Source organism: Aspergillus brunneoviolaceus, assembly GCF_003184695.1.
Source record: "Aspergillus brunneoviolaceus CBS 621.78 unplaced genomic scaffold BO95scaffold_22, whole genome shotgun sequence".
Classification (NCBI taxonomy): Eukaryota; Fungi; Ascomycota; class Eurotiomycetes; order Eurotiales; family Aspergillaceae; genus Aspergillus; species Aspergillus brunneoviolaceus.
The window spans coordinates 311,928-327,993 of NW_020290752.1; the positions used below are offsets into that span (position 1 = coordinate 311,928).

At 54.2% G+C, this 16,066-nt stretch overlaps 5 protein-coding genes and 1 non-coding gene across 6 annotated transcripts; all 6 read right to left on the bottom strand.

Annotated features, from left to right (window-relative positions):
• BO95DRAFT_t111 lies at positions 1–71 on the bottom strand. The gene has a single exon. It is a non-coding gene; the product is annotated as a tRNA-Gly (tRNA).
• Positions 72–757: 686 nt separating this feature from the next.
• BO95DRAFT_452012 (uncharacterized protein) lies at positions 758–3,375 on the bottom strand (the record flags this gene model as incomplete). The annotated part of the gene is made up of 5 exons (XM_025588121.1): positions 758–1,014; positions 1,125–1,217; positions 1,298–1,415; positions 2,258–3,163; positions 3,220–3,375. The coding sequence occupies 5 exons, from the start codon at positions 3,373–3,375 to the stop codon at positions 758–760; spliced, it is 1,530 nt and encodes a 509-aa protein (XP_025443780.1).
• A 479-nt stretch (positions 3,376–3,854) lies between these two features.
• BO95DRAFT_513254 (phosphotransferase family protein) lies at positions 3,855–5,428 on the bottom strand (the record flags this gene model as incomplete). The annotated part of the gene is made up of 2 exons (XM_025591595.1): positions 3,855–4,504; positions 4,673–5,428. The coding sequence occupies 2 exons, from the start codon at positions 5,426–5,428 to the stop codon at positions 4,016–4,018; spliced, it is 1,245 nt and encodes a 414-aa protein (XP_025443781.1). The 3' UTR covers positions 3,855–4,015.
• A 570-nt stretch (positions 5,429–5,998) lies between these two features.
• BO95DRAFT_481036 (uncharacterized protein) lies at positions 5,999–7,096 on the bottom strand. The gene is made up of 3 exons (XM_025590181.1): positions 6,972–7,096; positions 6,723–6,785; positions 5,999–6,636 (listed from the first exon to the last, which is right to left on the bottom strand). Exons 1-3 carry the CDS (start codon positions 6,995–6,997, stop codon positions 6,042–6,044), a joined length of 684 nt encoding a protein of 227 aa, XP_025443782.1. The 5' UTR covers positions 6,998–7,096; the 3' UTR covers positions 5,999–6,041.
• Positions 7,097–8,358: 1,262 nt separating this feature from the next.
• BO95DRAFT_87774 (CFEM domain-containing protein) lies at positions 8,359–9,457 on the bottom strand. The gene is made up of 4 exons (XM_025592302.1): positions 9,280–9,457; positions 9,033–9,219; positions 8,741–8,964; positions 8,359–8,689 (listed from the first exon to the last, which is right to left on the bottom strand). Exons 1-4 carry the CDS (start codon positions 9,358–9,360, stop codon positions 8,432–8,434), a joined length of 750 nt encoding a protein of 249 aa, XP_025443783.1. The 5' UTR covers positions 9,361–9,457; the 3' UTR covers positions 8,359–8,431.
• Positions 9,458–12,052: 2,595 nt separating this feature from the next.
• On the bottom strand, positions 12,053–13,522 carry frdA (putative FAD dependent oxidoreductase; the record flags this gene model as incomplete). Its single annotated transcript, XM_025588122.1, has 1 exon — positions 12,053–13,522. The coding sequence occupies one exon, from the start codon at positions 13,520–13,522 to the stop codon at positions 12,053–12,055; it is 1,470 nt and encodes a 489-aa protein (XP_025443784.1).
• Between the last annotated feature and the right edge of the window lie 2,544 nt (positions 13,523–16,066).

Here is a 16,066-nt window from a genome sequence, read left to right on the forward strand (position 1 = left end):
TGCATCATCCGTGAATCGAACACGGGCCTCATCGATGGCAACGATGAATTCTACCACTAGACCAATGATGCTGGTTGATGTCAAAGGCAAGCAAATTTAACAATATGATACTATGGCATCGCTACCAAGACCCGGAGCTGTCTGATCGAGTTTCCCAAATGCGACATATTCAAGGCTTGGTTTGGTTCCTTGGCTGTATTATAACGAATCTATTGATCATTTATGGAGAGCACTACAGGATCATAGAATGTTAGGATACTCAACATCCCGTAGCCTGATTGTCATCAGAATAGCCCCGCCTCATCACGATGAATATATCTGATATCCCTGTCCGGTCGTTGAGACAACCAAGATCCCTCAAGAGAAGCACACCTACACCCATGGCAACAGCATAAACCCAACCTCCAAACAACGACACACCTACTCCAATCCATACAACGAAAAGAAAACCACCCCAAGAATCTATTTCGCTACCAACCACGAGAAAAGACATCCCACGAATCAAAACCATAAATCACAAAACAGGGAAACGGATTCCCCATCAACCACCAAAGTTACAAACCGCAACAAGCAGAAAGCCGTATAAACCATAAATCACAACGTCACGAAAGAGATACGCAACACGAAGAAGAAGAAAAAGATATGTACCCATTTAACTTGCGCCACAACGCTACCCGCGCAATGCCACGAATGCGAAAGGAATCCTCTCTACCACCACGGGCATACTGCAAACTGCAAACCCAAACCGAAAGGAGGATTACTCCTCGCCCAAGCTGTCGCGCACGCACTTGCGCACCCGCTTCTTGAACTCCTGGGGGTTCTCGCGCCATAGCCGCGCCGCCTCGACGTTGGCGGGGCTCTCGTCGTTAGGGCTGGACAGCATGGAGATGACGGAGAGCAGGATCGTCTCGGGGGTCTGCACGGGGGACCAGCGCTCGGCGGCGGATTCGTAGCCGTATTTGTCCTCCTCCGGGGGGTGGAGGATGGAGATGCAGACGTCACCGTTGGGGTAGACTGTGCCAATTTCATCCTTGCGTCAGTATCATGTCGAAGTAGAAGTGAGAGCTGCTAGCTAGGTTCGAGTCCACGTTGTTCGCTCTGGAGACAGGGAGGCGGGAACATACTGTTCGGGTGGAAGAGAGGAGTCTCGAACTTCATCTTCGGCGGCATGTGAGGGTAATCCGGGGGGAAGGAGAGCCGGGCGCGGAAGAAACCACCTGCGATTTTTCGCACCCATTCCTCGGTGTTAGCCATGCCACTGACTTGGGATCAAATGACCAGAAAAAAAAAAACTCACCGCCGTAGAGCTTGACATCATCGGAGATCATGAGCATCACCTCCCACTCGAAGACGTTGTTGTCGACCAATCCACAGCTGATGCCGGGGATGTCCTTGTCCGATTGCATCTGCTGCAGCTGCCGTGACAGCATGCGACCGGCGGCGGTGGTGGCCATGGCGTTGGCGTGGAGGGGAAAAGAGGGGGCGGCGGCGGCGGGGGAAGGGAAGCAAAGGAGGGGATTGTTGCGAGGGGGTGGAACGAAGTGGAACGGGATCGTGAGAGGGATGAGAGGTGGTGTGGGTAGCGGCGAGAGAAACACGCGGGCCTTAAGTGGCTCTAAGAAGAGTACGCTCGTACAGGTGAAAAGAGGTGAGGTGAGAATCTCCCCAACGAGAAGAAGGAATGAGACCAAAGTGACTCTGTATACCCTGGGGGAAGAGGATCGACAAACGGACTGACTGACTGGTCAGAGGAGAAATATCGATGGATCCAAGGCGGTGTGCTCGAAAGGGAGAGTGGGGTGGCGGGGCCGCCGTACGATAACGTCTCATCCCCCGATAGCCTCCTCTTCACTGGCTCGATCGCCCTTGGTGGCGCAAGGGAGGTGCCTGTCTACGTAGTGATGGATGAGGCAGCTTTTCCTAGCCCAAGGTACTCAAGGACCATGCGTGACTACGTACATGTCAGGGTATGTTAGTGCGACGTCAGCGATTTAAACCCTACTACCGAACTACAACTCTAAGCTTTAATGAATCCAGCCTGCGTATGCCTGTGGAATCCATTCCACTACTTAGACCATGGTGATAGATACAAGAGAGTGGAGGGCTCAGCCGAGTTTGAAACAGAATTTATTCACATATATAAAACGGAGACACGTAGGCCAAATGACAGAAGGAGGGTGAGGGTCATCGTAACGGTGGAGGGCAGAACAAAACGTCAATCTGCTTAAGCGTTGTTTCCAGGGAACCCGTAAGTCACAGCGCCGGCGAGGATCTGGCCGGTAAGTAGCAGCGTGAAGAACATAGTCACGCCGGCCTCAATAGCGACCGCCTTGCACATCGACTTCACGAAGCGGGTCAGTGCAGCGCGATCGAGGGTCTTCCAAGCATCGGAGATGCTGAGCTTACCACTGCCACCCAGGATGGCAGGCTGCACCTTGCCGCCGTAGGAGCGGTCGAAAGGCACAATAGCCTCATCCTCTTCAGGAAGCATGGAAGCAGCCACGCGAAGGAAGATAGCCCGCGCAGGAATGGAGGCCACAAATGACACCACGGTGGGCACAAGGAGGAGACCATAGATGGTCCAGATAGCCTTGGTGAAAGAAGGATCGGAAGGGGTGAAGGAGTCCAAGTCCTTGAGTCCGTCAAAGCCGCCGAAGGCCTCGATAAGGAAAAGGGGAGCGTACAGGCCGGCGCCGGTGACAGCATGCTCGAATGCCGCAACGGGAGCGATCCGCTTCCAAGTCTGGAAGCCCCCGATGCGCTGGTAGAAGCGCTTCGGAGAGGGCTCCGAGATGACAATGTGAACCCACGCGAGCTGGAGGTTGGCCACAAGCACGCCGCTGAGAACGTACATGATGTAATGAGAAAGGAATGCTGCAGCAGAAAAGGGCACCAGGGAGTATACAGCCGACTGAGCAAAGCAGTAGGCCAAGTACATGCTCAGCCCGCGGAAACGGGACCAGGGACCGGCCCGGGCGCGAAGATGGCGGATAGTGGTGCATAACTTGTTGGTGATGGGCTGCGGGCGGGTCTCGATTTCAGGCTCGGTCGCATCGACGGGCTTGTTCGGGTCGAAGTCGGTATCGATGCGGACGTAGATATCAGGGTTCGTATCTTCCACGATAGCGAGGGTAGGAACCAGCTGTCCGTAAGTGTACTCGACCTAGAATAGGCATTAGGATGACGCGACAAATGGAACCAACTCGGAGGAATGCTTACCGAAAGAAGAATGGCAATGAAAGCGAGGACGGTGAAGATGAAGAAAGCCGACAACCACCCCGCCAAATGGATGGTTGGCTGGCTCTGGGAGGGCTGCTTGGACTGGTAGTCCACAGCAGCTTCCACTCCTCGACGAAGGAGGGAAGAGATGGCCATGGTGGGCGATGGTTGAAATCGGTAGGAGTCAGAGTTTGGATGAAGGAGAGGTGGTGTGATGATATATGTTGACAGTTTTGATAGCGAAAGACGAACAGTTGGATGATGGGATGATGATGGAGTGAGGCAAGACAAAGAATTATAAGCCGGGGGAGGGAAAGGGAAAGGTGGGTGAGATTAGTTCATTTCGAGGGGGTGCCTGGGGGGGGCCTGGGGGTGCCTGGAGGCTACCACAACCTGAAGGATCAGGCAGACACTCATCCAGTCACAGGCAGTAACGCGGCTGAGCAGCCTATCAGCGGGTTGCCCAGGTTGGCTGGTCTAATATTAGTGCGGCCGAAGTGGGCCGATACGATGGAGAACTTGAAGTTAAGGAGTTTTAGATGTATTCTTAGCAGCCGATGATGGCAATATGTGGATGGTCAATAGGATTGTCTTCTGAGAATAGATTTTTTCCATAGAAACTTTAAACTTCATCTCACCCACCGATAATCTATTGTATTGTCGTGATGTACCGGCATTCAAACCCATATCAAAATAGACACCTATATATGCCTCGAATCCCAGCCGAACAACCTCATCATAGATTATCAGAACAACCCACCGTAATAGTAACCTGACAAGCCCCAATCCAAGCAAGTCAAGACATCTCATCCGGCTCCCAAGCCAGCTCCCTTGTCTTCATCTGCTCAACCTTCCGACTCACAACCCGTTCCATACACAGTCTCTCTTGCTCAGTCAACAACGCCAACCTCTCCTTCCAGCGATCTTCGACAGCAACCGCACAAGGACCAAAGAACCTGGAATCAAGCCTCTCCCAGAAAGCCATATCAAACGCAAAGCTCTTCCTCGCAGCATACGCGACCCAAAAATCACCATTCTCCCAGCTCCGTCGCATGGGACCCGAAAGCCTTTGCTCCGGGTTCAACCTGCCTGCCCGCAGGGCTGTCTCTTCGCGCTCCACCAGAACCTTGAGAAATGTTGGTAGACGACTTTCAAATATCCTTTCCCACGCCTCTACCCCACCAGACCAGTACTCCGGCTGTTCGAGCAGCAACCACCAAGGCGGTGCCTGAGAGAACTGAACCGGCGCCGCATAGGTGAACTCCCGGTCAACGACACCGACGATCTGCACGCGCTCGTTGAGCAGGATGTTCGAGGGCCGAAGGTCATCACACCAGAGCGTGAAAGGTCCGTGGTCGGTTCATGAGGAGGCCAGCCGTCCCCGCTCACCGGCGAGTCTGGAGAATAGCCGGCGGGCGACGAACCTACGCCGACAGTCGTCTGCAGAGTCTACTGCGTCGTTGCGTTGGTGGTACAGATGCTCGCAGTGCAGGTTAGCGAGGGCCTGGAAATAGTCGGACGCCGTCTCGAAGGTGGTGGCTGGCAGTTTTGAGCGAGGAAGAGTCCCTAAGCGGACGAGCTCAATCATGGCCATCGATAAAGGCCGGTGCTTGGGTTCCCAGGTGAAGTCATCTACCAGCATGAGAGACCCAATCCGGGGTAGTGAGCACCGCGACAGTTGCAGCAATATGTCTGCGAGCTGTCCGTACAACATCTCTAGCTTTCCAATATCAACTGCCGGATCAAGAACCGGGCGATCGTCAACCCCGAGAGTGGGCGTGTTCAACGCCTCGCCCAGATCCATAGCATGCTCGACGTACTCCATCAGAATGAACGGGCCGAGACCAAGCGGGCTCTCTTCCCCTGTGCCCCAGTGTAAAATAAAAGGTACCGGGATCGAAGTATGCTCTTGGATGTACCGCATCGTCGCGACTTCATGCCTCACGATTTCCTCCGGGAACATGGTCGTCCCAGGCTTGGAGAAGCGGATCAGCGCCGAGCCACCGTCTTCGAACTTCATCCGAAATGACACATTAAATGTCCCCGCTCGGGGCTGACACAGTTCAATTGGGACGCCTCGTCGGTGTTTGATCATGAAGTCGCCGATGGCCCGGAGGGTGTCGGGTTGGAATAGGCCGGCCACCCAGCTGTCGGAGTCGGTTTCGCTTGCTTCCCAGGCTGCATCGTCGAAGCGCATGCGGGGTTGCATCTTTCGTGGGGAGGGTTTTGGATTCGAGGTTATGGAGAGGAGGAGAAGTGGAGATGGAAATGGGTTGATGGGTGATATGGGTTGACTCCTTATTGACGTGTCATATACCGAGTGCTCGGTGCGATGCAGGGATACTTCGAAGCCCAAATATCAATAAGAGGGGTATGCTGGCACATCCTGGCGGAGATCGAGCTTAGTGAATTGAACTAGTGGCTGTAGCGCAGATGAAGGGAAGGAAGAGCGGATAGATGTGACATCCCCGATGGCTAAACATGTACAGTCTCAAATGTACTGTACTCCTAGACCAAATGGCTGCTTCAGCCACGTACCAAATGAAGGCCACGCGCTAATCGTCCACCTACCCCTCGGTTCAGCTAGCGTCCCTGAGTATGGACACTCATCTGTGCAACGCTCAAGAAATGCCCAAAAATCGTGCATAGCTCATGACATGCATTATCGTCACAGAAAAGAAAAAGCTAATATACAGTATCGTACACATCGTCCCAATCGCTCGCTAAAAGAAACCCAACCTCGCTACCAAGTCATCATCATTATAACCATCATGATCATCACCATCATCAAAACCCACAAAGCCCAACCAGGGGCTGTTATCTTAGACCATAACACCGGTGACCCACCGCGCCGCGGCCCTCACCACGCCCTCCACAATATCCATCTCCCCCTCATCCCGGGGCGCATACACCATGACCCAACCCTGCGGCACGGCCGGCAGGGGGAACCGCTGGCCCCAGCCCTTCTCGATGACCTCGCGGGCATCGACGTCACTCAGCCAGACATGCAGGCTGTTCTCGGCCGGGTGCATGTGCGCGATCTCGTAGCTGAGGATGCGGTCGCCCGCCAGCGGGTTCAAGGTGGGCAGGTTGCGGCGGGCGTACAGGCCGTCGGTGGTGCGGCCCTCGGTGTGCGAGGGCATCAGGTCGAAGAGCTCCGGGTGGGCGGTGGCCAGGTCGCGGACGAGGGCGCGCAGCCGCGCCTGCACGGACGGGTCGATGGGCTCCGGGTACTGGCGCTGCGGGAGGGTCCGCGGCATCATGCGTGGTCGCGGGCCCGAGCGGAGCGGGAGCGTGCCCGTGGGCAGGTAGGAGGGCCCCGTCTTCTGGAGCGGGGCGGGGTCGCGGAGGTTGTGGTGGCGGTTGTTCTTGGTGAGGGCGCGTCGAGCCCGCAGTTTCGACATGCGCATGTATCCTCTGCATTTTTTTTTGGTTAGTTCGTTGTAGATTAGGTAGAGAGGGTGGGATGGAGTGTTGATGGCTAGGTGGAGGTAAAAACTTACGCCCAGGTTGGCGGAGTCCCGCCCGTACCAAATGCTTTCCATTCGTGGAAGTCGTTGACGGTCCTATTCACCGCAACACATACCCCGTTAGCGCCATAGACTCTAGATTCCCGAGACCAGGGCTTATGAAGTGATGGCTCCGAAAAGAAAATAGGGTCGTCTCATTCAAGGTACCAGACAAGGCCAATGATAGCGGTCGCACATAGCCCTGTGACCACCGGATTGGATTTCAAGGTTTCAAAGACATACTTGGATGAGGTGGATAGCGCTGCCATGATTACCGTATGTGAACAGGAAAGGAAAGTAAGACTAGAGTATGGGAGAGTCTGAAGTGGAGAGACTGCGATGAAATTGATGACTGACGTCAAGTGCTGGCTTGTTATCCTTGCTGGAAGGCTTGGATTTTCTCACTCCAAGGGTTCAACTTTGGGCTCATTTTAATAGCATTCATTGTGCTAGTAGCTTGGGAGCTCTGTTCGTCTTCGCTGATGGTGAACATACGCAATTGACCTCATACTAGCGTCATGAATGGCATGGAGCGCCATCGGAGAATTGAAAAGGGTTCGCCACAGTGAGGGTAAAGTGAGGTGAGCGAAGTATGGGGAAGCTCAGACCTACACAGACACACAATAGTGTTAGCACAGCTGTTCCACTTAGTCAAATTCTCAATTTGGGGGAGGCAATATGCATCGATGGGCAGTGGTTAGGGTATGAGGTATGTGGACCTGGAAAACAACTGTCGATTTGAAGATATGATGAAGAATGATGCGGATGGGGGGCTAGAACGGGCGGCGATCGTCCAGAGTCCCTGAATGACGTTATCCCCGCCTTGACAGTTGCAACAACTGGCAAATGAACGCATCGCAACTCATGCCCACCGTATTCCTTCGAGAATCCATCGAAGGTGAGCTTCGCTGCGGCATGACCCCAGGGTATAAACCGCCATATAGTTCTTTACTCAGACGGCGAAGCTGCTGATGAAGCTGCTAAAGTAACTTCTACGATGAAAGCTGTTCCACATCCAATTTCTCCATGTCGTAGGCCATGCAAGAATCAGATGTCAAATATGCATGCAATCAGTCATCCGATTATCCACTGTCTGTTGTTGGGAGGCGAATGCCCTGCTGGGAAGGCGGGGTCCTGATATCAATAGCTTTGTTCAGCTCGATGCTCGTGTGGGGCCGGTCTATTTGACGGTTGCATACCGGATCTGCTAGTCATCGAGGTGACATTCCTTGGAACCATTAAGGTCGCTTCTCGAAGTCGACTTGCTCATTCTACTTGATGGTTCTTTCGTGTACACTCAAATCTCAACGCACAGACACCTGGATTCAGAAGACCCTGAGATCTACAACTGCACAATGCAAATCGCATTAATGGCATAGTCCCTGAGAAACTTCCTAGCGGAAGATCACAAGATTGCGAGGGAAGCAGAATTTAAAGAATGTATTGATTCAAGAAGCTAATGACAAGTCCTGCATACCATTAATCCATTCGCCCTGCTCTAACCCCCATGGCCAGAGCAGGAGACTGGCACATTATCTACTAGTCATTATCGCATGACCCGTCATATTAGAATATACAAGCCGCATTAGAAACATCACAAGTCATAAGCCGTAATAGTGAGATACACCCGAGTCAAAGTTGTGCTTCGATGCTGGACGCGACCGCAGCCAAGATTAAGCGACCAACCTATCGTAACCGTTCATTTAGATGAGAAGCATGGCAGCAAGTCCGAAAGCGCCGAGAGCACCGCTGCCAGCGACGTTCAACTGAGAGGCAGCGCCGGTGGAGGTCGAAGAGCTTGCGGGGGCAGTGCCGGTGCCAGTGGAGGAGCTACCAGAAGAGCCGCTACCGGAGCTGCCGGTGGAAGAAGAACCGGTGCCAGAAGCCGAAGAACCAGTGCTGCTGAGAGTAGCAGTGCTCAGCGTTGTGCTGGTGATGGCACTAGTGATGGTGGTCTTGGTCTTGGTATGGTCAGCATATTAGCTTGAGGGAGAAGACAAGAGGGTACTCACAGTTCCAGCAGAAGTAGTGGATGCGCCACTGGTGGTACCAGAGTTGGTTCCAGTAGTCACGGTGGTGGTGGTAGCCGCACCCGTGCCGCTGGAGGTACCGCTGGTGGTACCGCTGCCACTGGAGGTCGAAGCAGAGTTGGTCGAGACGCCCGCAACGCCAGTGGTGGTTCCAGAGGCAGTGCCAGAAGCAGTTCCGGTGGCCGACGAGCCCGAGCTAGAGCCGCCTGTAAAGTGCAGGTTAGCATCTTTCGAGTCAAGAATCACACCCAGTGTTGGTGATTTGGTCACATACTAGTCGAGCTAGGACAGGAAGCCAGAGCCGTGGACAGCACAGCGGCAGCGTTGTCACCAGGGCAGGCCTGCGCAGTGCAGTCGCGGATACCATAGCTGTAGTTGACGTTGTTACACAAGCAGCTGAGATCGCCGCTAGAGCAACCCAACTCGGAAGCCTTGTTGTTCATGTTGTCGACGCACATTTGCTAGAACGCGATTAAGTCAGTCGCCGTCGACCAGCACTTGTTCCTGTCAGGTAAACATACTGCGCAGTCGCTGACGGAGATAGCAGCATTGGCAAGGTTGGCAGCAGCCAACAACACCATGGAAAGCGAGAAAGTCTTCATTTTGAAGTGATAGAGAGCTGGCACGCGCAAAGAATGAGGATAGATCAAAGAAGCGATGGGAGGCAAACAAGAGGGGGTATCAACGAAGTGATCGACGTGGAGCACGAAGACGAGTGTTGTGGAACGGAACGATGGTTGATGTGGAAGGGAGAAGGAAAAGAAGTGAGAGGCAACGAGAGGGAAGATGAGCCGATTTAAGTTATGAGGAGGTGGGAAAGAGCGCGCAAATCATTCATCGCCTGAAGTGCTTTCCTTTTCCTTCTTTCTGTTGTTGGCCGCATCGAGACTGTTTTTTTTTTTTCTTTCTTTCTTATTTTTCTTTTACCCGCTGCGTTGATCCCTAATCTCCACTCTTGTTTGTCCATTCAGTTTCCTTTTCAAATTTTTATTTTTTACTGTTTTTGATTTTTTCTTCCTACCTAGCATCAGTCTCAGATCAACTAGCACGATCGTCACTGGCCGATGGATGATTGTTTTTCAGGCAGCTGTCCAGCCAACGTGGCTCAGGACAGCTTCACAGTGCCGGGTGAAGTCATGGAGTCACGATCTCCACTCGAGCTAGCCCTATCGTTCTTGATTCCTACGCAGCAACAGCCTGTTAGATTGACTGCCGTGGCTCACTTGAAGCTCCTGGCTAGCCCTACAATGCCCTCATAGGTTGATTGTGAAGGAGAATGCATTAGTGTACTGCAACCACTGGCTATCACGAGTGCCAAAATCAACAGCGCTGCAGATGCGCCCAGATGGGGTTCCGGGAAAAGGGACTGCTTGCTGTGGCTGGGGGGTTTGCGATCAACCCAGACCCAGACTCCAAACTCCACCCATCATCGACATCTCGAGCTTCATTGGTCTACCTCAGTCTATCTGGACGGTCTGCTCACCGAATTTTCTATGTTATCATTTGGGATTATTTTTTTTTTGTTTTTTTCGGGGACATTGACTGGCTTTGGAAATGGCCGATGGTTCGATTGATGAAGCTTTTAGCGGGTGGTTCTCTCATCGGAGAGATTTGTGTAGGAATGACGGCACGATGAGAGATGGGCTGTCCTACAAACTACGTCAGAGTCGATGCCACTGCATGCTGGGTACCCAAGATTTGACTAGGGATACTTTAGTAGGGTTTTGCTGGTGGTCGCTGCTGGCTGGCTGGTTAAGACCGACAGGATGGATGCAGGGGATCGTCGCTGCCGATCCTTATTGGGCCCTTTGTCAATCAGCCCACCGCTGATGTGGCTGACCGTCGGCTCACTAGCCACTTATGGATGTGGATGTCACAGTCACTGCAGTCGCTGCAGTCACTGCACTGGGCAATGAGGGGAACCGGGCACCGCACGGCTTGAATCGCTTCCAGCAGTTGTGGGGAAATGGTTGCTGAATTTTCCACCACCAGCTCGAAGTCTCGAAACTTTATCTCTGTCCAGTCGGTCGCTAACCATGGACCGACACGGGATCTATTAGCTTCGGCTGCCCGCGAAAGATAGGTTAGGTGGTGAACGTGGGAGGGCTGGGACCAGCCACCTTTGTTTACTTCTCTCAAGGTTGCCTGAACCTTGAGATCCTGAGGTGCAGGAGGGGTATGTTAGGGACTAGACTGCATCGCAGCATCGCAGAACCAAGGTCATCCTGGATAAGAAAACTGCTCGAGCACTGGAGCACTGGAGCACTGGAGCACTGGTGGAGGGTTCCCCATCTGGTGGTCGAAGCATAGTCCAAACAAAAATCGGGCCCTTTTCACTAGTGATCAAGATACTCCGCTCCACTCGAGAAGAAATGTCAATTCCAGTTGTTTTTGTTTGTGGCGGTGCAGTCACTGCACTGAGTCGCCGGCGGCCGTTGCTTTTCCTCTTTGGGATCAGCCCCGGAGCTCGACCGAGTGAGAAGAGTGACGTCATCTCTTTCGAGAAGGAACAACAGCGAGCCCTGAGCCTGGAGGAGGGTCCAGCACTGCTCCAGGCTGTAAGGGATTATTGTCTACTGTCACCATCACCGTAAACATCACCCTCATGTCACACTCTCAACCAATCTCCTGACTACCAGGAATGTGGCTTCACCCTCATTTCCGATCGTTGCATGCGAGGGCCACCCGAGGGCCACCCGAGGGCCACCCCTGACGCTACAATGGAACCCATGATGCATTACAGCGCACAAGAAGTCCAGGGAGTTATGACTTCAGAGAACATGGGCAGAAGTTTCTTCGAATCCTAATCGCCCCAGGACCCTCCTGGGCATAGAACTTTATTTGACTGTAAAATTTAAGGGAGTGGCTGATCTGCTAGGGCTGACCACATGCAGCTGCATCATCTTGCATTTCCCAACCCTACCATTGGACATGTACTGTACTTAAGCAGCATGTTGGCAGGACTCTAATTACATGCCCCTGTGCCTTGATCTAAGGCAACTTTGTTCGCTCCGTCACCCTCTGCGACAAACAGAGACAGACCAAATTATGGATGACCCAATTTTTGCATCGACCTTGTGCCAGTTCGTCACCTCTTGGTCGTAAGACAAAATGATCGAGGCTTATGGCATTTCAGAAACTTGATAGCTCATGAGGATTATCTCCACAATTACACAATATTGACAATATTTGCACAGAATCAGACACGTCCGAGCGCCGCCGTCATGGCAAAACAACACCCCACAGGCAACATGAATCATGGGACGAGAACCCTACTTGTCTAAGGTACTCATACTAGTGTTCTTGATGGAAGGCAGCAGCATTCTCACCGGCTATCCTCCCGAAGACGACACATTCAAGAAGGGAAGAACCTCCTAGACGATTCTGACCGTGAAGTCCGCCCGTGATCTCGCCTGCAGCCCAGAGGCCTTTGATAGGAGCGCCGTCCTTGTCCAGCACTTGACTGTGCTCGTTGATCACGACGCCTCCCATGGTGAAATGCACGACGGGCGTGACTTGTCCCACGTAGACCACCGAGTCGGAACTCACATCCTTCAAGGTCCAGTTTCCGAACGAGGTCCGCCCGAACACGTCCGGCTTTTTGCCAGAGACCACATCGGCATAGCCGTGGAGCGTATCGCAAACGAGAGGGAGAGCAAGCCCAAGCTCGCCGACCGTGGTCTTCCGCATCAGCCCCTTCCACAGGTAGAAATCGAGATGCGTTTTCGCAGCCGCCGCCGCCCCCTCATCCATCAGCAGCGTGACATCCCACTGCCGCAGCAGACTGGTGGTCTCCTCCTCCAGCGGACTCGCGCTCGCCATGACCGCGGCGGTGACCTTCTCGCGCGTCGTCAACTCATCGACAAACCGCCCTCCCTGACCATCCAGCAAGATCCCCCCTTCACCCCGCAGCGCCTCGGCCGCGAGAAACTTCACGCGGGCCGAGCGATCCTTCGCATCCACGAACCCCGTCGGGTGCACCTGGACCTGATCCATATCGACGACCGCCGCCCCGACCGCCTCCAGCAGCGGCTGCGTGCCTTCGCGCGCGTCATTCGTCGACGGGATCCCCGCCAGATCCGGCCGGTACCTCTCCAACAACCCATGCGTATCCCCAGCAAAGCCGCCCGTCGCGAACACCAACGGCCCATACAGCGTCTCGGTCCGATTATCGCCCCCCTCCTGCCCCGCGTCGACCTCCACCCCCAGCATACCTTCTTCCCCCTCGTATTGGCCTTCTTCAACTTGCATCACCCTCGTGACTTTCGCATTCGTCCGCAGCTGAAACAACGGCTCCCGATCCAGCGACTCCAGCAGCGCACCCACGATCGCGAACCCGGGCGGCTTCTGGCCGGCGCCGCCGCGGTGCGTGCGCGCGCGACTGTGGCCGCCGAGTTGCGTGACCGTGCTCAGATCGACGCCCTGCTCGTCGGCGAGCCAGTGGACCGCCTCCGCCGAAGACGTGACCAGCGTGCTGATGAGCTTCTCGCGGCGCGCGCGCTCCTCGGCGACAGAGCTGGTGAGCGGGCCGCCGGCGGAGCTGAGCGTGTCGGCGAGGAAGAGGTCCGTGGCGTCGTGCTGGAGCGCGGGCTGGAACCGCGTCGGCGCGCCGTTGATCCCCGACGAGGCCTTGATGCTGTTCCCGCCGGGTTTGGCGGCGCGCTCGAGCATGATGACGGGGATGCGGTGCGCGATCAGTTGGGTGGTGGCGCAAAGCCCGGCCAGGCCGGAGCCGATCACTATGACTGCTTGTTCGGGGGACATGAGTAAGATGAGGTGTAGAGTTTGCGTAATGGTGTAAGAGAAGGGAGGAGTATTTGGGAAGGTGATGTGGAAGAGTGGTAAGTTAATTGTAGAAGCGGAGGTTGTGTGAGATGATGAGGAGGAGGATCGATCATACGGTACGAGCGTTTCCCCGCATCGCCGAATAGGCCCTGTATCACACCACTACTCCTGGTCGCTGTACCGTGGACCTGAGTCTGATTTCCCGGAATGGTCCGTGGTCCGTGGTCCGTGGTCGGGGAAAACCCATTGAATTGATGGGGGGTTTTATTCTGATCCAGGGACACAGTCGACCATTCTGAAGACGAGGGCCGATTGGTGGGGGGGCCGATGTCCAGTATATGACTCGGGAGGGTTTTAAGCATACCAGCCGGAGGTTAGTAGCTTTTAATGACGGTGTTCCTCCGATGCCAGGGAGTAGAAGTACATGTGCTTTGAGTAAGACACTGTAACCATGCTGCCTGCTGTCTCTTTGAAGCCATAGTCCCAATTAAACTGTATAATGGCCAACACAGTGTATCTGTACAACGAGTAGAGAGGGGTATACATCCAAAACGACCACAGTCAAATTTGATCAACTGGCAAAAAAAACGGAAAGCCACCACCATAACCTTCCAAGTTAGAAACAGGACCTCCCTGTTGTGTATATATATAACTCAAAGTGGTGTGTGTGTGTATCTGACGTAGGATATCACCCGGAAGATACATCCTCAAGTCGGCAAGTGCGAACGCAACACGTCTAACGCCTTCTCAAACTGCTCAGGCGAAACATACCGCTCTCGCTGCAGCAAGTCAACATCCACGCTTTGTGGATTCGCCCCTCGGCTTAACAGCATCTCCACCAGTTGCGGCTCCCCCAGGGCCGTGGCCATCGAGAGTGCCGTGTATCCATTGGCCAGTTCCTCATTCCTAATATTGATGTCCGCTCCGTGGTCCAGCAAGAATCCCATGCGTTCCTCTTGTCTCTGCCTGCAGGCAAGCAATAGCGCCGTGTCGCCGAATTTATCGGTTGCATCGATATCGGCCCCCTTCTCCAGGAGGAGCGACGCAATCCGCAGATGCCCGCCGTTGATCGCGCAGTGGAGTGGGGATTCGCCCCGGTAGTTTCTCATGCGCATATCGACGCCTTCTTCTTCTTCTTCTTCTTCTTCCTCCACCAGCCGCCGGACGAGAGCCTCATCGCCTTCATCAACTGCATTGTAGAACCGTGCTTGCCGCGTCCACTTCTTCGCCTCTGACCCTAGACCCAGGTACGTGGAAAGGAAGGTGACCATCTCCTAGTTCCCGTTCGTCGCTGCTACGTGTAGAGCCGTGTGGCTGTGGTGGTCTTCTAGACCGGGTGCTGCGCCGGATTCGAGAAGCAGTCGGGCGGTTTCGGTGGTTCCAAATCCAGCGACCAAATGCAGAGCGGTCGAGCCCGCCGCGTTTTGTGCATTGACCCGAGCTCCTTTATCCAGCAGGAACCGGACGATATCATTGTGGTCTGCTCGATGTAACGGGGTGTATCCATCGTTGACGGGGCCTTTGATCGCCTTGGAGACGTCGGCCCCGTGCTGGACCAACAGCTTGACCACCTCGAGCGAGGATCCGTGGCGCCATGGCCGGACCCCGTAGTGTAAAGGTGTATAGCCTGCTACGCTTCCAACTGCATTAGTGTCTGCCCCGCCTTCCAATAGCAACCGCACTATCTCAAGATTGTTGAAACTGGCTGCCACCGCCAGGGCCGCATCGCCATCATCATTGCGCTCGTTCAGATCGAGGCCGCCAGATAATGCCGCCCGAACCACCATAGCGAAACCCCAGACACATGCTGTGAACACCGGGGAATTCGTTTGACTGAGACTGGCTCGAATTGGAACGTGCAACTCCCGGGTGTCGAATTCATCTAGAGCAGCTGCCCATATCCGCAAGCACAGGGCGAAGCCACTGCTTGGCTCTTCAGGGGCGAGAAACTTGAAAATGAGCTGCTGAAGGGGTGGGTCTCTTCCTGCCTCCACCAATGCTAGTGAGCAATGGATGGGCCAGTACAACGCTGCGTACTCGAGCAACCCGTCTGCTTTGCTTGTATCTGCATCACTCTGAGAGCCTTCACTGAGCAGATACTTGAGGGAGGTCATTGCTGCCTGGGTATTCGCATCAGCGGTAGTATAGGCATGCCTTGCGCTGCTCATCAAATATTCCCGAACCGAAAGATGCGCAAACTGGACTGTCTGGTTATGATCGATGATGATGAAGTTACTGCAGATGGCCAAAATGTAGTCTGCATCCACTGCCTCGTCCCCGTCACCCTTGGAGTCGAGAGACACCGCTTTCACGAGGACCTCGATATTCAACGGTCTTCGGCAACACATGATCCATTTTAGTGCTCGCTCCGCAACCATGCGGTCCTCGAGTCCCGGCGCGTTCATTTCATAAATTTCGTCGTACACTTCCTCCAATTCTGGCATACCAGATTCCATCTCAAGCCGGTCAAGTTTTCTTTCGAAGACGTCTCGGCGCCGAATAATAGACTTGGAACTGAAGAAT